The 27927-nt window shown below is 42.3% G+C and overlaps 2 protein-coding genes across 3 annotated transcripts in view; one reads left to right on the plus strand and one right to left on the minus strand.

Moving 5' to 3' along the window:
- Window positions 1-24536, plus strand: LOC112254455 (rap1 GTPase-activating protein 1). The gene is given in 23 exon segments (XM_024427063.2): window positions 1-337; window positions 2104-2139; window positions 3418-3465; window positions 4041-4079; window positions 4253-4438; window positions 4808-4911; window positions 7059-7137; window positions 7276-7329; window positions 7901-7984; window positions 8247-8347; window positions 8701-8830; window positions 12212-12367; window positions 12610-12681; window positions 12778-12864; window positions 13141-13250; window positions 13252-13276; window positions 14285-14404; window positions 16600-16709; window positions 20501-20617; window positions 21142-21277; window positions 21420-21531; window positions 21622-21722; window positions 22294-24536. Coding segments are annotated over 23 exon segments (2178 nt in total). The 5' UTR covers window positions 1-250; the 3' UTR covers window positions 22378-24536.
- LOC112254457 (protein-arginine deiminase type-2) overlaps window positions 23895-27927 on the minus strand; it is a 17554-nt gene continuing 13521 nt past the window's right edge. For both annotated transcript variants that reach the window (XM_024427070.2, XM_024427069.1), the window contains exons 12-16: window positions 27722-27869; window positions 27382-27475; window positions 25331-25407; window positions 25124-25249; window positions 23895-24884 (exon numbers count right to left, since the gene is read on the minus strand). In XM_024427070.2, the coding sequence (XP_024282838.1) occupies window positions 24651-24884; window positions 25124-25249; window positions 25331-25407; window positions 27382-27475; window positions 27722-27869 (679 nt within the window). In that variant the 3' untranslated portion in view covers window positions 23895-24650. The remainder of the gene's footprint in view (window positions 24885-25123; window positions 25250-25330; window positions 25408-27381; window positions 27476-27721; window positions 27870-27927) is intronic.

The following is a 27927-nucleotide window of genomic DNA, read 5'->3' on the forward strand; positions in this document are numbered from 1 at the left end:
GGATCTTTACAGTCAGGCACATGCTCACACAAATATAGTACATACAGATCTATACCCACAGACACACCCATGCATTCTAATGGGCATGCAGAGCTATTTAGACATGAGACACAGCAGCAGTTCCTGTAGTGTTTTTAGATGCAGAGTGTAAAGTGACAGTAGTAGTCAGGCCTCTGACCATCTGGTCACTACACACACAGAGAGACAAATATACCAGTACACTCTTTTTTGGAGTCTGAGTTTTGAAGTTATGACTGACTTCAGGATGACTAAGAGTGGCCATGTGTTCCTCAGTCCTGCGGTTATTACACGGGGTCAGAGGAGACGACACAGCGATGTAAGTATTTATTCTTACTGTTGTAAATGAGTAAGAGACTGAGTGATACTGTAGTGCAGATCAGTGTGATCTTAGATATCTTTCAGTGTAGTGTTACTCTAAATGTATATCTGATCGACATTACTCTGTAGCAGTCAGAACAGCTGTTCTCACTTGAAGGCACAGCTGTGTCTTATCATTCATATTAATTTGTTGATTTCTCATGTGCACAGAGATTGGTTGAACATGACAGATGTGTGATCAACTCATTTGGTTTGCTTGGTTTTGATAGGACAGTTTACAGTAGCCACAGAGACAATTGAGAGTCTAGTATAGGAGGCCATTAGGTCAGGGTTGGTCTTTAGTGCAGTTTCCAGTCCCATCACTGTTACTCATTATCATGTCAGCACCTCTCAATGGTCTGTTTTTGTCTGGCAGATAGTTCAGTCATCCTGCACGTGCAGGCTAGGTTATTATTTTACAGTCACAGATTTTGAGGCGAATATTTGTGTATGAAAAACAGTAATATCTTAGTTTTGGGTTCCGATACATACTGGCAATTTGGTCCATGTTGGTTTGCACTTATGTTTGTTTTCAAGGCGGCAGTAGGATCTGCCAGCGTATCATATGACACTGTTTGTTCACACAGGGAACAATGGGTTGCACCCATGGCTTTATTGAGACAAGCCAATGTTGGTCAGTATGTGTGTATGTGAGTAGTGTGTGTATGCACCCTTTTAGTAAGTCCTGGTGTGACCATAGTAAATGTATGTTGTCATGTGGAAACATCAGCTTGACACCTCATTCCACGTTTGTTACATGGTACAGAGAGGGCCTCTCTGCACAACAATCTGGGCTATCATTGGCTATGTGACGCTCATCATTGGCTATGTAGCTCACAAAGTGTTTCATTGGTAACTCCCCTAGCCGATGCGTTGTGGTCAGGGTGGAGCTGCCCAGCATCAGGGTAGCAGGTTCTGTGGAGAACAACTGCCTGGCTGTGGGTATTACTTATCTTACTCTATATGAATGTCTCTTATCTGGGATAGAATGGATCCTGCAGTTAATGGGAGCTGATAGTGAATGGAGTTTGTAAAGAGGTTACAGCATTGGTGTTGATTTTTGGTTAGAGGAGTATGAATCTGATGGATCTCTGCCTCACTTCTTGCAGGAGTTGTACAGTAGACTTCTATTGATTAGAAATGAACAGGGCTGGCAGACGGAGGGTAATATTAGAACCAGTTTGTAAAGCCAGGTATCTTATTTGTTTTCATTTGCTGACATATCTACTCTCCCCATTCCATGTTGATCTAATGGGCTAAGTGTATTACGGTCACTCATCAACACACCTTGAGAGTCCAGAGTTAACACACAGTGCCAGGAAGTCAGCTGAGGTGGTTAGTGGCTGTTTGCAGCCTTAATATTCCTCCACCGCCTTTAGAGGCACTGGGCTGCACTCCTTCAGAGGAATATATATGTGTTTCCAGGAGATTGTTTTCCAGTGTGGAGGAGCAATTCAGTGAATACTGAATGGTGTCTCAGTTGGGCTGGTGTTGTGCTGGGGTGGTGTGACAGGCCTGGGAAAGAAGTGCAGCACATTGATGCCATGGAGGAGTCAGAGGCCGGTTGTAAATAAAATAGGACTTGGATCAACAGAACTCCCAGCTCCATATCCACAAATGGGTTGGGATGAACACAAGAGAAATCTCATGTGAAGAACACTGCAGAGCCAGCATATTTTACCAGTCAGTAAACCACTCTCCCTCTTCGATTTGTCTCTCCCTCAGACCTCGGACCTATTTGCAATGATCGAGAGGATGCAGGTACAGTAAAGTGGTCTGAGAGCTCTGCTGTATACTATCCTCACTGCATTGTCTTCTTTGTAGTTTCTCCTCTGTGCTCTGAGAGGCCGAGATGGAAAGTGTCTTCGTCCTGTTTCCTGTTTCCAACATTTGTGATTTATTTGTTGTGTAACACTGTTAGGGTTTAGGAGACAAAACCAGCTCATATTCTTATTCATTTGATGAGCACAGCGTAGTAGAGTATATACGTGACACAGATCTTAGATGGTTTGATGAATTATGAGTGCTACTACTATACTGCATACTGGGTCTTTGTATTGGAATATTCCCTCTTTATCTACGTTATCAGCTCAAAGAGCTATCATCCTTTGAGAGCCTATCAATATCTCTATCTCTATGTGTAGCAAAACTCATTCTAAGCTATAAACTGTCCCTGTTGGAACAGTGACCAATTAGCTTCTTGTGTGAAGCACTGGGCCTTTTAACTGCTTCTGTTTCAGTTACTTTACTCACTCTGATTATCTCAATGCTGTGTGTTTATATGTATCTCCATTAGCTGTTGCATACGCCCAAGCTACTGTATTCTTCCTGGGGTCCACAAACATAAAAACATAAAAAATAATACACTATAAAAGAAAAATATGAAAAGATAATAGAACATAAACAATTACATATCATACATATTATGCAAATCCAAAACCAACTATATACAGAAAATGCGGGAAGTTAAGGTAGTTTGCTGTGAGGTGCTGCTTGATTTGTCTTTTAAAGCTCATCTTGCTGTTCGCTTGAGCAAGCTGCGACGGAAAAGTGTTGCATGCCACCACTGCTCTATATAGTACTGTTCGATGCCCCAAACACGTTCTGAACATGGGTACTGTGAATAGACCCCTGGTCTGTGTAGTCTGGGATCTGGCTGTTGATGACACCTTAACTGTTGTCCCCTGTCTTTCACACTGTCACTCCTCTGCTTCAGTTGCTACACACCTCTCTTTTCTCTTCCACTTACATTTGAATTCTCTCTGCCTTTGCTTCCTCGTGATGCTACGTATGTCTAGTTGATGTGTTGAAACAATGTATTGCCCTTCATCTGAAAGCTTCTCATGTCTCTCTTCCTTTGTACCTGTAATGCCAAGGCTCGTTATAGAGGAATATTTGATACATTATGAACTTGAATATTACATTTTTTTTGAGTGAAATTGGAGTAAGAAGTCTAATATTTTGTGCAGATGTGTGAGTGTGTGTGTGTGTACTGTGTATATCACCTGTCCCCTGGCATGCCTCTATCTCCCTCCACAGGGCAGTAGAATGGACGAGCAGAGATGCATCCTCCCTCCACCCCTCAAAGTGAGTCTAGGAACGGTAGACTTTGTAGCATATCCTCAGCGGGTTGACAGTCTGTATCCAAACAAAGGGATGATCACCAAGGCGGCAGGGTAGCCTAGTGGTTAGAACGTTGGACTAGTAACCGGAAGGTTGCAAGTTCAAACCCCTGAGCTGACAAGGTACAAATCTGTCGTTCTGCCCCTGAACAGGCAGTTAACCCACTGTTCCTAGGCTGTCATTGAAAATAAGAATGGGTTCTTAACTGACTTGCCTTGTTAAATAAATTTAAAAAAATAAAGGCCCTGAGTGTCACAATAGGGGATAATTCAGATGTAAATACATTGTTAAGTTTATTGTGTTGGCCACTCTAAAAATGGTGTTGTTTTAGTTGGGTTGCCCACTCAGAGTTAAAGTGGTTTCAGTCTCTGATGTAATGTAGGTTCCTTTCATTTAAGTAATGGGCATTGTAGATTGAGCATTTGTATATTGATTGATTGTGCTTTGAACACATAAGTCACATGCTGCAATTATGAGGGCACTATGATGGGAAATAGAACAATGTTGTTCATAAGTATGACATGTGATTTTCTCTGCAGACAGAGGAGGACTATATCCCTTACCCCAGCGTTCACGAGGTACAAACAATCTGAAACTGAAATCTGTCTCGCATATAGAGCTTTGTGATACGTCATAAACATTCTGTGTGAACCCACAGTGTGGTAACCGTTTATCTGCTGTTGAATTGAATTCCATGTATGGTGTTTATTTTCATGTAACCATTAACCTGTGTCATCATGGTTGATATCAGGTCCTGGGCCGTAGGAGCCCCTTCCCCCTTATCCTGCTGCCTCAGTTTGGAGGCTACTGGATCGAGGGGACCAATCACAAATCCAGTGCCACACCTGGGCCTGAGCAGCAGCCATGTGCTTCCTCCCACATCAAGCTGGAGACCAACAGCATTGCCAAGATCTACAGGAAACAGTTCATGGGCAAGGTGATGATAGTCTTATAGGCAGTATTCTGCTACCCGTGTTTTTCTGGAGTATTCATTCCAGCTGAAATTGGAATAGATTGAAACTGAAATGGGAATAGAAGGAAGTATTGTTTTTTGCTAGCTCAGATTCCCTCAGGTTGCTTACATCACAGGGTGAGCCTACATCCATTCATTTTCCTGGGGGGAGACTGTGTTTCTAACAAATGAAAGTATTTTCTGTATTTACCACTGTTAGGTTAGCTGGAGGAGCTTCTGTCTGTTTGAGCAGTGGAGCTGAGGGGGACTAGGCCAGTCAGAGAATTAATGAACAAGTGCCTGAGGCATGGATGAGTTGTAATCTGAGGGGATCTCCTGGTAATGTCTCTATAGGAACACTTTAACTACTACTCCATGGACACTGCCCTGGGCCACCTGGTCTTCTCCATGAAGTATGACGTCATCGGGGACCAGGAGCACCTCCGCTTGCTGCTAAGGTACCAATTATCTTTATCTCTCCCCTGCCACCTCACTCTCTACACATTACCTCCTCTCCTGTTTCTTTTCTCTATTGCCCACTGCCGTTCTCCCCCATTCTCTTCTGTCTCCAGCACTCTCTTTATTTCTCTCCCCATTTGCCGCTCTTTTCCTCCCTCTCTCTCTCTCTCTCTCTCTCTCTCTGTATCTCTCTCTCTGTGTATCTCTCTCCCTTTGTGGCCTCCTCTCAGGCTCTCTTCACCTAGTGTGCAGTTCAAATACTGTTCCAGGACAGTATAGTCAATAATGGACTGCAGGCTCTTGACCACCATGTAGTGCTCAATAACACCTGACCCAGAGTAGAGGAGAGGGCATCGGTCTGCTTCAGCCTCTAAGCAGTCCTGTCCACATTTCCATCCATATCGAGGTCCACTATGTGGTCAGAGAGAGGTTAATTTAGCTCAGGGTTAGCACTCTAGCCTTAAACACAGGCCACTGAAATTCTCAACTCCTCCCCGTTATAACACTAATGATAAAGTAGCAAGGCGGGAGGCAGCACTCAACGCTCCATAAAAGCTGTGAATGAATTTTACGACCCTAGAGAGAGGACTCCAGCAGTAGCGGCTGTTTATCCTCCTCCCACTTGATGTAAGAAAGAAGCTGGCGAGCGGGTGGCCCACCTGCTGTATAATAATCAGCTGGGCAGTTTCCATGCTTCTGGTACAGTCACCACCTCAGTTACGTCAAATACCAACATTCACTGAGTTGGCTCAAGACCTATACTGAGAAATGACCCATGAAGACAGAAAATATTGAGACAAGGCTCTCTGTTCCAATGTGGCCTGAGTTTGCAGGTGGTGTATGGCTGAGAGTAGTTGTGTTAGTTAGTGTGCTCGGTTTGCAGGTGGTGTATGGCTGAGAGTAGTTGTTAGTTAGTGTGCTCGGTTTGCAGGTGGTGTATGGCTGAGAGTAGTTGTGTTAGTTAGTGTGCTCGGTTTGCAGGTGGTGTATGGCTGAGAGTAGTTGTGTTAGTGTGCTCAGTTTGCAGGTGGTGTATGGCTGAGAGTAGTTGTGTTAGTTAGTGTGCTCAGTTTGCAGGTGGTGGTGTTTCACAAACACTAATATATTAAGTCCAGCATAAGAAAATGGCGAAAATCAACGTAATTTTATCAAATCTCGAACTGATATTGTACATTGGATCTACTTAATATTTCTGATGAGTTACTTTTATTGATCGTGTCTTAGTGTTAAACATGGCTTTACATATTTAATCACTTTACATTTGTATCCAGGAAATGTTGAGCACAGTGCTCATTCCACTTACACTAATTGGAGGTAAAGCTGAACTCATTGTAGCTTGATGTAGTTTCCTCTGTCAAAAGTGGCTCGCATGATATTACTAATTGTGAGAATGGGTGGTCTCATCATTGATTGTCAATTTCCCCAACGGTTTTGATATCCGTTCATCATGATCCATTATACCTCAAAGCATATACAATTGTTTGATACTAATATAGAAATGTGCTTTTCATTCTTCAAACATGCATACAACATTGTGTAAAAGTATCGTAAATTTGAACAAAACAAAATGACCCACAATCCTCTGAAAACAGAGCCACATGGCAAGTTGTTAGAAGAACTTACAATTCCTAAGATGAAAGGAAATATTATGAAAATTGAGTAAGTTAAACACAATTTCCCTTGTAGTTGTTTTTACACACAAATAGTTATTTATATTATGCGTTTATCTTATGTTGAAATCTTTTTTTTTTTTAGGTTGGTTGAACAAATGACGTAGAGTAAATTACTAATTATATTCAAGTAAATGTTTTTATGGCAAAATAATGATATTTTCAAGAATAATTTACTAACCACCTGAATAGTTTTGTACAGTACTGGTCTGAACAGTTTGTGTTGCTCATAGTTGGCTGTGGCAAGGCAGGCTATGCAAATCACCATTGTGTCTCCACAGCATTCAAGGGAAGATTCTCTACAATAGTTCTGCATCACATTTGCATCAGCAGGGATGTCAACAAAATGGGAAGGAAACAGATTTGAAATGGCACCAAAGTGTTGAAGGTTCTTTACATGGAAAACAAATATAATCCCCTCTATAGAAACAGAATGGTGAATATCTATGTGACTGTTCTAACATTTTGTCTTTTAGGACCAAATTAAAAACCCACCATGATGTGATTCCTATCTCCTGCCTGACTGAGTTCCCCAATGTGGTCCAGATGGCCAAGGTAGGATGACAGAGCCCAGAGGGCATGTTGTGGACAATGGTTGGAAAGGGACTTCTTAGATGTGGAGTTGAAACAAAAGATATTGTATAAAGTTGCAATGGCCGGAGGAAAAGTTGAAAGTACATTTTTATTTTGCAGCTGGTGTTTGAAGAGGTAAACGTGGACAGATTTTACCCAGTCCTCTACCCAAAGGTAGGCTCTGTATTCATCATGAAATGTTCAATGGAGTAGCAAACTATTTTATTGCTTTTTTATTATACACTAATATTTCTCTTTATCCCCTTACACTGTGTATAAGACAGTAGTTTTTTGGAATTGTTAGTTAGATTACTTGTTCGTTATTACTGCATTGTCGGAACTAGAAGCACAAGCATTTCGCTACACTCGCATTAACATCTGCTAACCATGTGTATGTGACAAATAAAATTTGATTTGATTTGATTTGATATTTTGGTCCAGCAAGGAGCATTTATTAATGTTGTATTTCTCATCTATTTATTGTCCCCCCATCACTGCTCTACATTGATGCTACACTATTAGAAAAAGAAAAGGTGCTACAGTATCTAGAAGCTAAAAGGGTTCTTCGGTTGTCCCCATAGGAGAACCCCTTTGTAGAACCCTTTTTGGTACTAGGTAGAACCCTTTTGGTTCCAGGTAGAACTCTTTTTGCTTCCATGTGAAACAATTTCCACAGAGGGAACTCTTTTTTCTAAGAGGTAGTCACCTTCACCTTGACTCTGCTAAATGTACTATCATTTTCCAGGCCTCAAGGCTCATTGTCACCTTTGATGAGCATGTCATCAGCAACAACTTCAAGTTTGGAGTCATTTATCAGAAGTTTGGCCAGGTGAGTGGTATATACCCTGTGGTAGTAAAATCATATAAAGTCATATATACTGTATTTATAACAGTTGATGGGTTCCTGAATTTGGAGTATTATTATGACTGTGCTACTCATCATTGCATGGCAGCTTGGCCACCTTTAATAGACTATAGGTGTCTGAGCTTCTCCCTCCCCAAACTAAGAGGACTTTCTGTGCTTCCTCCTGTGGAACTGTTGAGTTCAGATGTCTTACTTCCTCTTCATGGCCTTGTATTTCTCCCTGCAGACCACTGAGGAGGAGCTCTTTGGGAACAGCGACGAGAGTCCTGCTTTTGTGGAGTTCTTGGAGTTTCTGGGCGACAAGATTGAGCTCCATGACTTTAAAGGGTAAGAGTGGGCTTGCAAGGCATTGGCATGGCAGACGATAGACTGGTCATGTCTCTTATTGATTACAATTTACTTTGACATGACTCCCTGGGTGATGACACTGCAGTCTTTCAGCCCTGGAAATAATACATCTATGTTTATTACTGTAGTTCTGCTCTTATTCTCTCAATTTAGAGCAATATAATATTCTTAGTGATACTGACATTATGATTAAGTGGAAGGGAATAAATGCCCTTCGCATTCACTGCATGATGGATGAGACAGAGTGGTGTGGATGGGCTGTCTGGTTGCACAAAGACTGAGACTACCTGTGCTGCTGCTGTAACAGTCTGGTTCACACTCTGGCTCTGCAGGTTCAGAGGGGGACTGGACGTCACCCATGGCCAGACAGGAACAGAGTCAGTCTACACTAACTTTCACAACAAGGAGATCATGTTCCATGTGTCCACCAAGCTGCCATACACAGAAGGAGACACCCAGCAGGTAACTGTCTCAGTCAACTCATAGGCCCTATCCTGTCTGTCATTATGTCTGTCAGTAGTTGTAGATTGACTGTAGATTATATCTACTTAATTTCTATTGAGTAACATAACTGGGTAATAAGTACCGGTTTGTAAAATCAGTGGAAAATATTTTTTGACCGAGGGACTAGCCACCATGAATTATTATGCTTTTTTACTGTTATTCTTTTCTCCTGTTGGTGTCCTCAGTGACCCTGTCTGCTTTGACCTGAAAGGGTTATTTTTCATGACAAGTTGTAACTTCCGTGAAGATGGGTGTGGAGTAGCTAGGCATGAGCAACATGTAGTTTCCAATTTGATGACAGTCTGGTGGCTTAATGCTTTATCCTGCTGTTTTGAGTGATTTTAGCTACCTCACCTGCCCCCCTGGGAGAATATTCCCAAGGAGAGTCCATATTCTCAGCAGACGAATGAGTAACAGAGCTGAGCCATGTGGGCACACAGAAGATAGCCTTGTAGGCAAAGACGAGCAGGGATTCAGTGTGACACCAAAGAGATACAGGCAAAGATGAACAGACACAATGTGTTGAGAGGAAGAGGAAGGAAAACAACTAGCAGTCCAAAGTGGAGGTTTACTTGGCGTTGAGCCTGTGTTGAGATCATTATTGAGTGTCTGTGTTTCATACATTTCATACATGACAGCGCTCACTCCCTTGTTGTCCATCTGCCCTCATGCATAGTAGCTGTTCTGGTACCATCTGGCCCCTGTGTGTGTGTGCGTGTGATTATTGAATAGATATATAGCCTCTATGATAATAACAACAACATCGTCCTTATTTCTTTAGAGCTTGAAACAGATGGTTGATTGTTCTCATGTGTAAAACACAGTGTCAAAACACAGGACTATAAAGCAATTCAGCAGCTAAAGCCCTAAAAATAAATATTTGCCTTACTGTTTTATGCATACAATCAATATGCTCTGTGCTATTTTATGGCAGAGCTTAGCTCTGCAGTGAATGTCATTAATCAACAGGTGTCATGAATATCTCCCCAATGTTCACAGGGGTGTGCAGAATAACATGTCAAACTGGTGACTGATCAGTGAGTCAACACATGTTAGAGAGCAAGTGCTAAGCTGTAGAGGCCTATAATCACAGTGCAGGGAAATATGATCTCCCAGTGACCAAAATGAGGTTGAAAAGAGGCCCAAAAAATTGTCAAAGATTCCAGTCACCCTAGTGACCCAAGTCCTAGACTGTTCTCTCTGCTACCGTACGGCAAGTGGTACCGGAGCGCCAAGTCTAGGTTCAAAATGCTCCTTAACAGCTTCTACCGCCAAGCCATAAGGCTGCTGAACAATGAATCAACAAAAGACTGCTGAACAATTAATCAAATATTTTTTACTTTAGTTTATTTAGTAAATATTTTCTTAACTCTATTTCTTGAACTGCATTGTTTGTTAAGGGCTTGTAAGTAAGAATTTTCACACAACGCTTTGTGGATAGGCACTGTTTTAGATAATGAATTGTCTCTAAAGGATTTTACGTTGATTTTAATTTCTGTGGTAATTGGCGCATGTGACAAATAAAATGTGTCACAAGTTTGTACAGCACAGTACCGCACAGTACAGTACAGCAGAACACAGTAGAGATTAGTTCAATACAGAGGGGTACAGTACAGTAGAGTTTAATTCAGTAGAGTATAGTACATTAGAGAACAGTACAGTAGAGTTTAATTCAGTAGAGTATAGTACATTAGAGAACAGTACAGTAGAGTTTCGTTCAGTAGAGTATAGTACATTAGAGAACAGTACAGTAGAGTTTAGTTCAGTAGAGTATAGTACATTAGAGAACAGTACAGTAGAGTTTCGTTCAGTAGAGTATAGTACATTAGAGAACAGTACAGTAGAGTTTCATTCAGTAGAGTATAGTACATTAGAGAACAGTACAGTAGAGTTTCGTTCAGTAGAGTATAGTACATTAGAGAACAGTACAGTAGAGTTTAGTTCAGTAGAGTATAGTACATTAGAGAACAGTACAGTACAGTTTCGTTCAGTAGAGTATAGTACATTAGAGAACAGTACAGTAGAGTTTCATTCAGTAGAGTATAGTACATTAGAGAACAGTACAGTAAGGGACAGTAGTGCTGAGAGATGAATACTTTTTAAGGTCGGTTCAGTTTTTGATATTTATCACAGTTTTCAATTTTGGTTTTGCAAATGTTGTTTTAACATTAAATGTACTATGCATTATGTGGGTTGAATACTGTAACAACACAGAATAAAACAATTAATAAAAGTCCCATGATGGTAGTGACTGCCCATTACTGCTTATCACTTATTAAGCATCATTTACTCACAATACTTTAATAAAAATTTTCAATTGTTGTTTAGATTACATTTATTTTATTTGATGAATATATTATTTCATTCCAAATCATCATCATCTCTCTATAGAGCTGCTGCCTATGCTGTCTGACAAAATCACTATTTTAGTTGTTCTTCGAAGTAAATAAGGCATACTTTTATGACTGCTAAGAACCCGCTATTAATAATTTAGATCATGTATTTTCAGGTAGAGATACCTTGTGAAGCAACTGCTCTCTATCCCTCTCCATCACACATTCTTCTGTCTCTTCTCTCCCTCTCCATGTCTGCCCCACACTAACGTAGCAGGCTTAAAATAAACATACAGACCGGACAAGTAGGCGTGCAATGGATTATGGTCATTGAAGTTAATTACCACATTTTCCGCAACAGACTATCTAGAATATGTGCCTGTTGGAATCTACAACTCCGTACTACATGGCACAGTTCGAGCTTGATCTAATTTACCTCTATACGCAATGCGCGCATTGAGCTCATAGAAAAAAACTGAACGAAATGGAATTCAAATAATTCATCCAACGTCGATCAATTAGTTGTTTAAAATAACCGAAATGTTAGTAATCGTACTCTGCTGTGCTGTACTGTACTGTACTGTGGTGTACTGACTGTCCAAACTTCTGAAACCTAGACATCTATGATTTGTTCAAATTTGGTCCGGTTCAGATTTGAAGGGACATCTGTGGACATTGAAATCAAGGCCAGTCAAGGTCTTTTCAAAGTCCATGGACACCAGACATTGCTCACTGGGCTGTCCCTTTTAGTCTCCACTCACTGAATGGGCTATAGGCTGCCCTATGCCTTTCAATAAGTATCACATGACTGCAATTGTTACTTGAAAACTGCTTTTAGAGAGATGTTTCATACTTACAATTAGTAAGCACAAATTGTTTCTGTACTATGCATTTAGTGGAGTTTTTACCTGTTTAATGCATCAAGGTGTTCCTGACTGATCTTAATGCAGTGGTAAAGTTTATGTCCATAATGGTGACACTGTTGTTTGTGCTGTTGTGTTTGCAGCTGCAGAGGAAAAGGCACATAGGCAACGACATCGTGGCCATCTTGTTTCAGGAGGAGAACACGCCCTTTGTGCCAGACATGATAGCCTCCAACTTCCTGCATGCCTATGTGGTGGTGCAGGTGGAGAATGCCTGCTCAGACACCGTCACGTACAAGGTACTATAAGCCTATAGGGACACTCCTCACAGTCTATAACCCTGCTCAAGCCTGCTATTTCAATACATAGAGACTCGGCCCAAGGCAACCTACATATGCCTTACTAGAAATCAATCAGTAACTGACTGCCCATTATCTTCCTCATAAAGGTTTTTAGGAGCTAGCCAGTGTTATGTGATTTAGTGGTAGCATAATGGGCTGTTGTCATTTGGATACATTTCACCGCTCTTCTTCCCCTCCAGGTGTCTGTGACAGCGAGAGACGATGTGCCTTTCTTTGGACCCGCTCTACCGGACCCGGCCATCTTTAAAAAGGTGAGAAGTCATGAATCTAAGTAATGCATAAACTAGGTGAGCCCATGAGAGGGACAACATATTCATGTAGCCCTTCCTCCTCCCCTTCCTCTCTAGGGACATGAGTTCCATGAGTTCCTGTTCACTAAGCTGATAAATGCGGAGTACGCCTGTTACAAGGCTGAGAAGTTTGCCAAGCTGGAGGTGAGAGCATGAGCATGCCACGACATGCTGTGCAGTGTGGGGGCGGAGTCACGCGGCTCTCGCTGCACCACTTTACTATGACGTCTGTTTGTGTGTTTGTAGATGCTTTATGTGATGATGAATGACTGGATCGTGTCGGTTCACATACTCATTACGTGTGTGTGTGTGTGTCTGTGTGTGTGTATTTGTGTGTATTTGTGTGTTGAACAAGTGCACAAGTTTTTACATACGATTGATTTCTATAGTTCTGACTGGCGTAATGTGTGTTGTTGTCAGGAGCGCACACGGTCGGCCCTGTTGGAGACACTGTATGAGGAGCTACACATCAACAGCCAGTCCATGATGGGCCTGGGAGGGGACGAAGACAAACTGGAGAATGGGGGTGGAGGGGGGCTTCTTTGAGTCCTTTAAGGTAACCCTCCACTATATGAGGTGCAAGCATCGGGCACATGACATGCATGAGAGAGGTTGAATATTATTTCCTGGAAGGGATTCTGGGTATTCAAACATGAAAAATAATGCACAGAAAAGAAAGTGCTCTCTGGCAGTGCCCTGGTGCTGTTGAAGATTCCATAATTAGCTGTTACCGTATCACATCCCACTTTTAGTGTCATGTGACCAGGCGGGGATCAGGGAGTTGGGAGCATCCCTGTCAATGTGCATCCTGCAATCTGACTCTATGTCCTTCATCAATGACCATTAGGGTGGCTGAGCGTGGAGTGTGGGCAGGACAGTGTGCCATGACAGTGGAGGAGCTGTGATTATGTGTCTCTGAAGAACACTGTAATGGACTCTCATTAGTGAGCCGATGACGCTGCTCACATGGCAACCCATGTGCCACTATGCTCTTTTCTTCTCTGGCTCTGTCCTGTCTGTCTCTATCTATCTATCTATCCAGCACCGCACATTTTATTTAACTAGGCAAGTCAGTTAAGAACAAATTCTACAATGACAGCCTAGGAACAGTGTGTTAACTGCCTTGTTCAGGGGCAGAACGACAGATTTTTACCTTGTCAGCTCAGGGATTCGATCTAGCAACCTTTCTGTTACTGGCCCAAGGCTTTAACCACTAGGCTACCTGCCACCCCACATCATTCATGGATGAGTCTACTGAGCACCTGCAAGACATTGAAGGAGTATATCACTCTCCTCTGAACACCCACTCTCAGACCTCAGACTTATTTTACACTTTCCTGTCAGTGTGAAGCACTGGAACTGTCTTACACTAATAGACATCTTCTCTCTTTTGGCCTCTCTTTCCCTCTCACTTATCTACACTGCCCCCAAGTGTTCAAATACGGTCCTGCATGATCTCCATCACTGGTTATCATTAGAATCAGGGTTAGTGTTGTTAAGGCGAGGGTTAGGGTCCATACACACTTACCGACCGTGTCTCCTCGTCTCTCTCTGTACTCTGTAGCGGGTGATCCGCAGCAGAAGCCAGTCTATGGATGCCATGGGCCTCAGTAACAAGAAGCCACACACTGTCTCCACTAGTCTCAGCGGCAGCTTTACCGAGACCCCCAAAACCCCAGGGATAGTAAGTAACCCTTTTGGTTTTACCAGAGGCCCACGTGGGCCTAAATACTGACTCCCCTGTAGTAAACACTGACCCTCCCCTAACAACACTCAATACATTCATACCCTATCCTCTCAGCCCTGTGGGATTGGCCTAGACTGTCTGTAGCAAACGCCTTATTCCTCCCATCCTTGTCTATCCTACCTGTGCTCAAACCCCTTTATTTAACACACTGTTTCATATATGTGCCCCCCACTTTAAACCTCATATCCGTCACCTCTACATTTTGCCATTTTCCATGACTTTTTCCATGGCCTTTTTAAATTAACCACGGTTAATTCAACAGTAATGATTGTCATTTTCATATCATGATAATGTTATACAGTCATGCTTAATCTCAAACCATATTTATTTTCATAAACCAGAAACCCAGTTCCCAGATCTGTTGAGGCATAAAAATAGGCGCTAGTGCACCTTTTTAAAAGTTTTTCTTATGTGAATGATCCCTTTCTGCCCTTTTACAGACTTAGTGGGCTTTTGACTCAGACTCTCATAACATTTTGAATCCAGATTTGCTTTCTCTGACAACCTGAGAGCCAGTTGAGAAGAGATGAGTTGAGCTGTCTGACTACCCAGAGTCCCTCCCTTGTTACCTTGCTGGCATGAGTGTTGCATGTGCTGCTGTAGCCTCTTTATGCAGCCTAGCATTGTCGCTGCATGAAGCCTATCCTGTATGGAGCTGTGCCTGGTGGCCAGTCGAGAAGTTAGTACACAGTCTCCTGTATGAATGCACCCACCTATTTCCACTTTGTGACACACACTGTTGCAGAATACTCTGACTGGCAATCCAAAGAAACAGCTGCCGTTTTTCAATTAGTTCGCCAAAATAAATCTGCCCTTTCACATACTAACTTTTTGGATTGTGACAGACCCTTCTGTATCTCTCTATCTGTCATATTTTATTTTTAAAAGCCACAATCACGATAAATTGACTAAAGGATCACGATAACGAGAAATTGAAGGATACGTTTATAGCATTGTGCACCACAATGTTTCCCTTAAAACTAGTACTTTGAATGTTGTTCCATTAACGATCGGCCATATTAGCAAACTGATTTGATTTTAAACATCACACTTCTCTAGTTAAGGCTACTTATCGTAGTGAACAATATCTACAAAATGTCCACGATAAGCTGTCGGTATGGTCGGTGTCGATACCTTTTGGTTTATCATCCCAGCTCTACAAAATACAGTACGTTATGCCCCTCTGTGGTCTCGGACTCTAGTCGAGCTTTCAATATGAATGGCCTTCCAATGTGTGTTCAATATGTCACCTGTCTTCTCTGTCCTATGGTATACTGTGAGCTCATGTTCTAATTTGCAACTTGCTGTTCCAATGCTACATGCTGCATGAAATCTCATGGTGACTTCGTTTCTCTGCAACTCTCAATCTCTTTCTATTTATCCCTCTTTCTCTTTTTCTGCTTTCTACTGCCCTGTGTGATTCAGTCATTACTTGTCCCAGGGAAAAGTCCCAGTAGGTATCATGGACGTCGCGGCAGTGCCATAGGGATAGGAACAATAGAAGAGGTTCATGTATAATTCTCACTTCTAATTCGCTGTTTCTCTGCTGTTTTCTTTGCTTATTTGTCTGGTTATCTGTCTCTTTGCATAACTCAATTACTGTTGCTTTCTGCCTCAACCAATATTTTTAGTTTCATTTATGAAGCAATCATTTTCAACATCTCAAGTGTGGGGTAAAACCACTGGGTTATATTAAAGCTATAATTGAGGTAATAAAGAGTTTATGAAGAATATCCATCACAAAAATGTAAAGGTTTGTGAGAATACTTACTGGTTTATTACCTTACTCCGTGTATCAATTCCTCTCTTTCACTCATGATGAAGTGATGGACTATCTCAAATTGTCTTTCACCAACATGCTGCTGTCACTTCATTTTAGTCCCCCCATAACGTTTATCATGTGTTGTAGATAGCAAGTATCATATACTGAAGGCATTTGAGTCATTGTGCAGACTCTCAATGACATTTAACAAATGCCTTTCACTCATATTTGAATGGAATTCACGTTTTCACTGGCTGTAAAACAGGCCAAGTAATATCTCAGACAGTGTACTACAGCCTCCATGTTTTACTATAAGTCATGCTAGAGTAATATAGTACTGTGGCTGACTAACCTATCCACTACTCCCCAGTCTCTGATCATTCCTGGGAAGAGCCCCACCAGGAAGAAGTCTGGGCCTTTTGGCACCCGACGGAGCAGTGCCATCGGGATCGAGAACATCCAGGAGGTGCAGGAGAGGAGGTGAGAGGAGGGCTTGGGCTACCTGGAGATAAAAGAGGAAAATTGGAGTGTCAGAGAAAATGGATAGAAAGAGGTGGAGAAATTAAACATATCAGAAGTGTGGGCCAATACCACAAGTCACTATAAATGGCTGTCAGTTGTTACGTGGTTGCATTTTACAGAAGTGTCTCAGTTGCGTTAGCATTAGTGGCTAACGGTAGATTAGAGGTAGGGATAGGTTAAGGTTAGGTTCATGTTAGGGTAGGGTTAGCTAACAAGTAGTTGCAAAATGCTATGGTTGTGTTTAGCTACATTTTATAATTAGCTAAGATGCTAAAGTTGTCCCTGAGATGATTCAAACATGCAACGTTTAGGTTGCAAAACATTCGCATTTTACGCCTACCTATCCTCCTCAACAACCTCCTTACTTTTGTTTCTGTCTAAAGTACCTCCCACAACATCAGATTGCCTAGTGTTTTTTTTGCCAATGGTATGACGGTTACAAACTAGTGGTTTTGTCCTGCGAATTGGCACGGTTTTATGCCTCAAGAGATGGGAGACAACGGGTAAAGAGAGACATGAGGCATTCAAAGATACAGGGCTGCCAACTTTTGAATAAATCTTGGAGTGAGATTTGTTATGTGAATTTCATTGCCCCCTGGCCCTAGAAGGGGGACTGGGAAAATTGTTCTGTTTTAAAGCTAATTTCCTGCAAATCTATGTATTTTGACAAGGCTTAGGTTTATGACCAGAGTGGAAAATAACAAAATAAAAACCACAGGTCAGGTGTATTCAGGATGCTTTGAACATTAAATGAACACTCAATATTCGACAACTTTGTTACTTTGAGATTTTGGGGGGATCAATTTTAAAGTATGCTAATATTTTTTTTGGGGGGGGGAAGATATTTTTTAGGTGGTTTGGCACTTCATTCAGATAGTAATGAAATGAAATAGGTGACAGGCAAATGCTAGAACCAGTGGGAAGGTTGGATTGATCCCTGTTCTCAGCTAGAAAGTTATATGCAACATGTGCCAGGGAGTGTTACCACTACACCAAGACTCTGCACAGCAATTGTGTTATATTAATGGTTGATGTCAGAAGGTAACCAAATCATAGATTACAATCTCTGTCACGTTCGTGTGGAGAGACGGACCAAGGCGCAGCGTGATTGGAGTTCCACATCTATATTTTTAGTGAAATTTAAAACAAACCAAGAAACAAACAATGACCGTGCAGTACTGAGGTGACATGAATCTGCCCCTACACCCTAACCAAATTATTAATCCATTTTCTCCCCACTCTAGAATCAAATGTACACTTTTGGGATCACAACCTGTTTGACAAAGTTATTTTCACAGTTACGAATCAGGTCACCCTACCAAACTTCCCTGCTAAAACATAACGTAGGTCTGCTGCATTTTTGTTGCAAGTGTGGATTACATCGATTTTAGTACATGCTGTCAAAAGGCTGCATTCTGCAATAGATTTATGGACGGAAGTAACAGCAACCTAATTTTGTTCACAACATTTTACATAAAACAGTGCTACCATGCTACTCTTTTTACAGGTAAAATATCTTGAAATAATATAATTTATTTGTATTTAGCCTGTTTTGGGTTAAAATAAGACAAATATAAAATCAGCGGAGAACGTCCTCTCTCCATTCAGCGCCACCCTAATCTGAGAGGCATTTCTGTAAAACATGCATCCAATCCTGACATGCTTTAATGTGCCACTTTTCAGAGTGCTGTGAATCGCAGGAGCAGATGGTTTGATTTCAAAACGATTTGGAGCACAGTTGAAAAGTAAACGCGCTAATGGACTAAATAGAAAAATAAAAGCAGTTAGTTTTTAATAAGTGACATTTAAGGTGTGTCGTGAGAGCGTGAGGGTCAGGTGCCTGTGTCTCACGGCCAATGTGTGAGAGTTGGCAGCTCTGAAGATATGTGAGGTCACTGGAGAGACATGTTGGTGTTTGGGAAACATATGTTAACATTGCCTTAGCAAGTGAAGTAGATAGTAAACAAAAGTGGAATAAACAATTAAAATGAACAGTAAACATTACACTCACAGACATTCCAAAAGAATAAAGACATGTCAAGTGTCGTAGTATGTATATACACTGCTCAAAAAAATAAAGGGAACACTTAAACAACACAATGTAACTCCAAGTCAATCACACTTCTGTGAAATCAAACTGTCCACTTAGGAAGCAACACTGATTGACAATAAATTTCACATGCTGTTGTGCAAATGGAATAGACAACAGGTGGAAATTATAGGCAATTAGCAAGACACCCCCAATAAAGGAGTGGTTCTGCAGGTGGTGACCAGACCACTTCTCAGTTCCTATACTTCCTGGCTGATGTTTTGGTCACTTTTGAATGCTGGCGGTGCTTTCACTCTAGTGGTAGCATGAGACGGAGTCTACAACCCACACAAGTGGCTCAGGGAGTGCAGCTCATCCAGGATGGCACATCAATGCGAGCTGTGGCAAGAAGGTTTGCTGTGTCTGTCAGCATAGTGTCCAGAGCATGGAGGCGCTACCAGGAGACAGGCCAGTACATCAGGAGACGTGGAGGAGGCCGTAGGAGGGCAACAACCCAGCAGCAGGACCGCTATCTTCGCCTTTGTGCAAGGAGGAGCAGGAGGAGCACTGCCAGAGCCCTGCAAAATGACCTCCAGCAGGCCACAAATGTGCATGTGTCTGCTCAAATGGTCAGAAACAGACTCCAGAGAACACCAAGATTGGCAAATTCGCCACTGGTGCCCTGTGCTCTTCACAGATGAAAGCAGGTTCACACTGAGCACGTGACAGACGTGACAGTCTGGAGACGCCGTGGAGAACGTTCTGCTGCCTGCAACATCCTCCAGCATGACCGGTTTGGCGGTGGGTCAGTCATGGTGTGGGGTGGCATTTCTTTGGGGGGCCGCACAGCCCTCCATGTGCTCGCCAGAGGTAGCCTGACTGCCATTAGGTACCGAGATGAGATCGTCAGACCCCTTGTGAGACCATATACTGGTGCGGTTGGCCCTGGGTTCCTCCTAATGCAAGACAATGCTAGACCTCATGTGTGGAGTGTGTCAGCTGGAGTGTGTCAGCAGTTCCTGCAAGAGGAAGGCATTGATGCTATGGACTGGCCCGCCCGTTCCCCAGACCTGAATCCAATTGAGCACATCTGGGACATCATGTCTCGCTCCCATCCACCAACGCCACGTTGCACCACAGACTGTCCAGGAGTTGGCGGATGCTTTAGTCCAGGTCTGGAAGGAGATCCCTCAGGAGACCATCCACCACCTCATCAGGAGCATGCCCAGGCATTGTAGGGAGGTCATACAGGCACGTGGAGGCCACACACACTACTGAGCCTCATTTTGACTTGTTTTAAGGACATTACATCAAATTTGGATCAGCCTGTAGTGTGGTTTTCCACTTTAATTTTGAGTGTAACTCCAAATCCAGACCTCCATGGGTTGATAAATTTGATTTCCATTGATAATTTTTGTGTGATTTTGTTGTCAGCAAATTCAACTATGTAAAGAAAAAAGTATTTAATAAGAATATTTCATTCATTCAGATCTAGGATGTGTTATTTTAGTGTTCCCTTTATTTTTTTGAGCAGTGTATATGCACAGTGTTGTAACGATGTGCAAATGGTTCAAGTACAAATGGGAAAATAAATACACATAAATATGGTTGTATTTACAATGGTGTTTGATCTTCACTGGTTGCCCTTTTCTTGTTGCAACATGTCACAAATCTTGCTGCTGTGACTGCACACTCTGCTCTCTCTCTCTATCTCCCTCAGTCGGGAAGTGTCCCCCAGCACACAGAGGACCCCAGACAGTGGACACATCTCCCAGGACCCCAAATCAGAGAACTCATCCAATCAGAGCTCACCAGAGATGCCCACCACAAGGACCAGGTGAATAGACAGCACTCAAAAGGGCTCAGTTTGAACCCAGGCTGAAGAATGTGTGTGTGTGTGTGCACTGCAAAAAATAATTGATAATATTTCAAGATATTTTTCAAGATAATTTACCTTCATATGATGATTAAGGTCAAATATCTTGAAATAATATAATTTATTTGTATTTAGCCTGTTTTAGGTTTAAAAAAAAAGATTATATGACAATGACGATAGATAATTTAGCTTGATAAGAAACAACTAGAAAAGGGAAAAAAGTGAATTATCACTCAATATAAGATTTTTTGGCTTGTTTAGTTTGTACTTTTTGCAATGTGTATGAGAGTGGTCATTTACATTTTAGTCATTTAAGCAGACTCTTATTCAGGAACAATTTGGGTTAAGTGCTTTGGTCAAGGGCACATCGGCAGATTTTTTTTACCTTGTCGGCTCGTGGATTTAAACCAGCGACTTTTCAGTTACTGGCCCAACGTGCTTAACCGGTAGGCTACCTGTCACCCCAGAGTGACCCAGGTGTGTAGTTCCGCCATCTGTTGCAGGGCTCCATACATCCCTGAGGCCCAGGACCTGTCCCGCTCCTCATCCAATGCTAGCAGCTTTGCCAGTGTGGTGGAGGAACACGATAATGTGTGCATCGAGGAATACAACACTGGACTGGTAGGTGCCACTGTTTTCCCACCCACCCTCACTCACTAACATACAACACACCGTAACATAGAGGTTCATGTCTATATAATTGTGACACACACTCGAAAAAGATCCTGACTGACATTTGCTCTTGTGTTTTTGTTTGTTGCAGGAGAGTCTATGCTCTTCTGGAACACCACACAAGAAGGACTCCTTTGGGTATGTCTCCTGGGTAGAGGATAGTATGAGCAATACTAGTGCAACCAGCCAGGTCAGCTCTCCAGGTGAGCTTTTTAATAGTGTTTTCAATACTGCCATAAGGCTTCAAAAGTTTAGTTTGTCATGATGGCCCATCGTCTGCCCCTCCCTGACAGCACCTGCACTGCCCCATCAGACTGAGGGGGGCAAAAGGGTAGAGCTCAAAAGGGCAGAGAGCCGAGACAAGACAGAGAGGTCACAGGATAAGTCATCATCGGTAAGATTGGTTATACTATTTTAATAATCAGATCCACTGTAACATCTACGCTCGTTCACTGTACTAGATGTGTACAATGGAATACAATCAAATACAGATTTCATTCTGCTAACATACAGCACAGGAGGTTGGTGGCACCTTAATTGGGTTTGTGGTAATGGCTGGACTGGAAAAAGTGAAATGGTATCAAACCCAAACACATGGTTTGATGCCATTCCATTCAGTCCTTTCAGGCCATTATTATGAGCCGTCCTCCCCTCAGCAGCCTCCACTGACATACCGGTATATATTGGTGTTAATAAATGGGCTTAGAAATGTATAAACTTACCCTTCATTGTTGTTCAGTAATTGTGGTCTTTGTTAACCTTGTCATTCTCTTTCTGTGTCTGTCTGTGTGTCCAGAATTGTTAGCCTCTCCCCATTGATCACTACATGGGTGTCCATTAGCAGGTACCTGGAGTTTTCCAAGTCAGTAGATGTAACTAACCATGTGTTACCCATGTCTGTTTTTGGATTGGTTATGTGTGATGACCAGATAGGGTCTGACCCCAGTCTCTCTCTCCTTTCACAGCATTCCCATAAGAGGCACCCCCTGCAGGAGATGAAGCAAGCACACGTGTTTTCCACCACAGACGCAGAGGAGGATCAGAGCTAGTTGCTGGGACAGGCAGACCTGGTGTAGGCTGGTCTAGTCTGTACAGCCAGGTCCATGGACATGCACTTACAGCCCTCCCTCATTCCAACTCCATGTGGCTGACTCCCAGCATGCCTAGAGGGGTGAAGGAGAGGAGTGTCCCGCACCCCACCCAAAAGGAATGCCACTCACACAGCATCGCCTCTGGCTGTCGTCTGTTGGCTCGCTTAGCCTGCATCTGTTCATGTGGTTTCTCATTGTATACACTCCCTTGTCTTCTCAATGGCATTGTTGATTGTTTTGAAGGTCGAAGCATGGGTGGATCTTATTCGTTCAATAGATTGGTTTTGCAGGAGAGCCGTTGACCATGTGTGAGGTACAACAGGACATTCTGTTAGGCTAAGGAGGAATGCATGAGGAGGATATAAGGGTGTTGTCCTGTTGCCATTGTGGGAAGAAATTACATTATTGCACCCATAAACCTCACATTCCACCATGATACTGTACATGTGTTACTCTTGGTGTCCTGGACCCTTTTTTGTCACATCAATCCTTGTGTTTCAATTATGAGTGTAATGGTGGGTGTTGACTAGAAACTTTTAGTAAATGTTACATGTTTTTAATAGAAGGTACTTTTGTCATCATGCTGCTGCCGGTTTCAATTTCACTAATTCCCCTGACAAACTGTACAATCACAGTTGATGTTGGAAAATGGAAAATCTTTTACTGACTCAACAATTATGCTCATCCTATTTCATGCCATTTAAGCTGAGCAAAAACCATGAAGTATTGAATTACTGGATAAGGTCCAGTGTCCAAACTAAATGAGTCATCAGTCTTCATCCCTGTTCCATACTGTAGATAATACCGCACAGACATTCCACCAAGGTGACCTAACCAAAGCAGACAGCCTCCAAAGTCAAGCTACTGTCCAGTGACTATAGTCTTCAGCTTTTCTTTAAATCAAGCTTGTGGTTTGGAATAAAGTATGTGTTTGGATGTGTATACAACTGTGCATGGTGTAAATCTGCTTGCAACCCCCAGTCAACTGGTACCATGCTCGAAATAGGTGTTGTCCCTGGACTGTTCCTGTGATGTGTTACTCCAAACCAGTCAACTTCTCCAAATTCAGTGCACAATGCAGATATACAATCACTTTCAGTTTCATATAGGTTTTGATTGAGAAAGATGGGGCTACATTGTGTAGATGTGGAAACCGGCACTACGTTTTCAGATTGCTGATAGTTTGAAAATCGGACTTATTTCTAAAAAGAATTACACTGTGACAAGTCTTGAAGTTGCCTTTTTGATGATTGTGTTAAGCTGCTTTGTAGGAGGGTAACCCCCTTCATATAAGGAATCTATCCAATGGTGGACTTTGCCAACTGGAATCTATCACCAACTGGTTTGAATGTAAAACTAAACAGATGTCTATGAATTTGTACATATCTACTCTCTATGAATGGAACCTGGGTCTCGTGAAACATCTAAACATTTTCCCTCTGTATGTGATGAAAATAACTGATATGAAGGCATGGTTTTCATTACTTTTTATTTCAATGCAATGAAGAGCCGATGTGGAATTTAGTTGTGCTTTCTCTGTTGTGACATTAGTACATTCGGTTTTCATACAATCTTTTTTAAATCTTTCAGTTGAATCTTAAGGATCCCTGTCTAAGTAACACTACACCAAAATACAGTTAGTCTTGCATTTAATCATAAAAACACCATTCTGAAGATTACGATGAAACACTATTAATTGGAAAGTCATTGGAAAGATGATTAAGTTTCATCATGTTAACAGAGCCTTTGGAGTCAGTGTGTATTGCACACAAACTCAAAATATATTTAAAAAAGACTTTATCACAAAGGTCTCACTGGTCTTTGTGAAATGCTTGAATACCAGTAGTTGGATTACACCCTCCGGTGGCTCCAGATTATATTTGCACATTTCTCTGTGGTCCTGTTTGTACATGCAAGACATTTGGATTGAGCCCCCAGCCAATTCAAACAACAGATCTAATTTGCAATGTGCTTGATTCAGGTGATTGTATTGCTCTTCTCGTTGACAGTCCGCTTAAGCCCTTGTTCAAGTTCCAAAGTCTTGTTTGTAAATATTGCTCTTCACCCTTTTGTAAATTAAGCCAAATATGTTTAATAAAGACAAAGGTGTAATACCATTGGAGGACTACTGTGGTTGTTTGAAGGCAACTGCTGCTGGTGATTGTTACTGCTGTTCATTTCAAGCATGATTCCCTCTTTCTAACTACAACCGTTCCTTCCCCCCAAATCCGTCACATCTCCAGGTTCCACCACTTGAAGGAGAACGGTTCCCTGCGGACGTTGGAGCCACAGTGAACCTCTCCCAGCAGTTTGTGGTAGGAGGCAAAGTCATCAATGTATGTGCAGCTGAGTCCCAGGCCCCCCATGAGGGAGGTCATCTCTGCCTCCAGGGCACAGCGGCCATCCACCTTGGGCCCAAATGGCTTAGGGATGCCCAGGTTCTTTCCCAACACAATCATGTTTACCTGGAGGTAGAGACATACGCCTCATTTAGGAACTGCCTCTTGGGTAGTAGATGACTTGAACATACTCCTTAATCACATGTAGAAAATCATCAAAATAACTACAAAGCTGATTTGGCAGCATTTTTGAGAGGTTTGCCATTCTGTAAGAATAATAGGTCCCAAAAGTAAGTAAGAAGTACTTTGGGTCTGGGTTAGGGGTCAGCATGAGGCGTTCTAGTGTAGAACCAATGTATTCTCACCATGTCTGGGTAGTAGGCCACTGCCCTGTTCTCCATCACATGGAAAAGGATGGGCAGGTCAATGATGTCATCGTCGTCTAGACCCAGCTCCCTCTTCAGGACATCCCTGTTCCAGTCTATACAGCTCTGTAGGGTGGCAGTATGGTTATTATACCAAGCCATGCAAAGCTCTGCTCGCTTCTGAGTAACTAGTCATTCTGGCCTCACCTGGACATAGTTGTTTTCTGCCTTGAGTTTCTCGTCACTCAAAATCTCATGTACTGTAATCTCTTCTGCTCCAAGACCTGTGGGATCAAAAAGCTCAAGTTGGTGTTGATGAGTGACAAATACAATTATTAATACAGTGAAACACACACAGCCACGCTGAAATGAGTCCCCTAACACAGTGGTTCCCAAACGTTTTATAGTCCCATACCCCTTCAAACATTCAACCTCCAGCTGTGTACCCCATCTAGCCCCAGGGTCAGCGCACTCTCAAATATTGTTTTTGGACATCATTGTAAGCCTGCCACACAATATACGATACATTTATTAAACATAAGAATGAGTGCGTTTGTCACAACCCGGCTCGTGGGAAGTGACAAAGAGCTCTTATAGGACCAGGGCACAAATAATAATATAATAATCAATCATTTTGCTCTTTATTTAGACATCTTATTTATAAAACCTTATTTGTTCATCGAAAAATGTGAATAACTCACCAAAGGTTAATGAGATGGGTGTGCTTGAAAGGATACATATAATCTGCAATGTTGGGTTGTATTGGAGAGTCTCAGACTTAAATCATTATCCACACACAGTCTGTGCCTGTATTTAGTTTTAATGCTAGTGAGGGCCGAGAATCTAGTCTCCCATAGGTAGGTGGCTGCAAATGGCATCAGTGTCTTAACAGCACGATTTGCCAAGGCAGAATACTCTGAGCACAGCCCAATCCAGAAATCTGTCAGTAGCTTCTGATTAAATACAATTTTCACAGAGCCGCTTGTTGCAATTTTGATGAGACTTTCTTGTTCAGATATCGGTAATTGGACTGGAGGCAGGGCATGAAAGGGATAACGAATCCAGTTGTTAGTGTCATCCGTTTTGGGAAAGTACCTGAGTAATTGCGCACCCAACTCACTCAGGTGCTTCGCTAGATCACATTTGACATTGTCCGTAAACTTGAGTTAATTTGCACACAAAATATCATACAGCGATGGAAAGACCTGTGTGTTGTCCTTGTTAATGCAGACAGAAGAGCTCCAACTTCTTAATCAGAACCTCAATTCTGTCCTGCACATTGAATATAGATGCGGAGAGTCCCTGTAATCCTAGATTCAGATCAGGTTTGCCTGTCCTAGCCACTCGGTAGCTCACCATATAAGACGCTTCTAGCTCCTTCTTATTAATGGTATCTGTTGCTTTTATACATGTCTTACTACTTGAAAGTCATCTTAATTCTTGCTCAAAAAACTCCTGTTGCTTATTTTTCAAATTGGCATGTTATGTTTCTAAATGTCTGCGCAAGAGTGAAGGTTTGTGAGATAGTACTTTTGCACATATAACACACTGTGGCTGAGGAAATGCACTACTCCCAATATAAGTGAACCCCAAATCAATGTAGTTTTCATCATATTTGCGCCTCTTCGTTGGTCCAACGTCCCGGTCAGTTCGGTGCTTTCCCGGGTAAGGGGGCAGTAGCTCTTCGGCTACATCAGATTCACAACTGTCAGTGTCCATGCTAGCTGGGCTAACAACAAATGTTGAATTACTGATGATAGCATTGGATGTGCTCGTGGAAGCAGAGCAACTTGTGTCGTCGACAGGTGCTTGTAGTAGCAGTACTGCTCATAGTAGCAGTACTGCTCGTAATAGGAGTACTACCAGTAGAGCTGGTATGTGTCTCTATGGACACGGGCCTTACTTTTTTTAACCATTTATCATTTTTTGAGCAAACGGAATGAGCAGCAGCTACGTTTGGCTAAATACGGACCGTTAGTGGAATTCCCGCAAGAGAGTAACGGTTAATGTGATTGGATGTTAATTATTTGACTAGGCTACCTGTATTTGACATTGTGGTGTTATTTCTCTGAACACTAGATGGTTTAATTTTATTTTTGGCAGTGAAATGAGGCTACTCAAGCGAGAAAAAAACCTCACCCAAATGTTTAGCCCTGTTGGAAAATCTAAATGGACTGTTTGAAAATGTCGGCGTACCCCTGACGGCATTGCGCATATGTACCCCAGTTTGGGAATACCCGCCCTAACGGAAGGCCTACCATCAAACATTTTGGCTTGTCCATGCCCGCCATTCTGTAAGCCCCTGAATAGTTTGTAGCTTGCATCGGGGCTGGCGAGCAGAAGCCGGAATCCCTGCAAAGAAAAGGGAGACAAAGACAACATTGGCAGTGCCCTTCCTTTGACAGCCTGAGAGCTTTACACTATCACATAACCACAGGGCAGCCAAAGTCTGTGTCATGTCCAAGTGCAAATAGATGGGATGAACAATTCTGGTGCTCAAAGGATCTCACTAATGTCTACTCTAGATTACAGAGCAATGACATTTTACTAGAATTTACTAGAGTGAAAAAAATATATTTTCCTTGAGAAGATTTGTACCTTTTTGTCCGGAGCTGGGACGAAGGTCATGAATTCATCCACATGCCCAACCAGGAGCCAATCAGAGAACAACGCAATGGGCTCCTGGACTTTCTGGGCCCACAGGAAGTCTTGCACTACTTTGGTCATGTTGCGGCCCTTAGTAGCCCTGAAAAGTCAAACAGCCTTATCACCACTGGCCAGACTTATTTGAATGTTCCACATAC

Source organism: Oncorhynchus tshawytscha, linkage group LG07 (assembly GCF_018296145.1).
Source record: "Oncorhynchus tshawytscha isolate Ot180627B linkage group LG07, Otsh_v2.0, whole genome shotgun sequence".
Classification (NCBI taxonomy): Eukaryota; Metazoa; Chordata; class Actinopteri; order Salmoniformes; family Salmonidae; genus Oncorhynchus; species Oncorhynchus tshawytscha.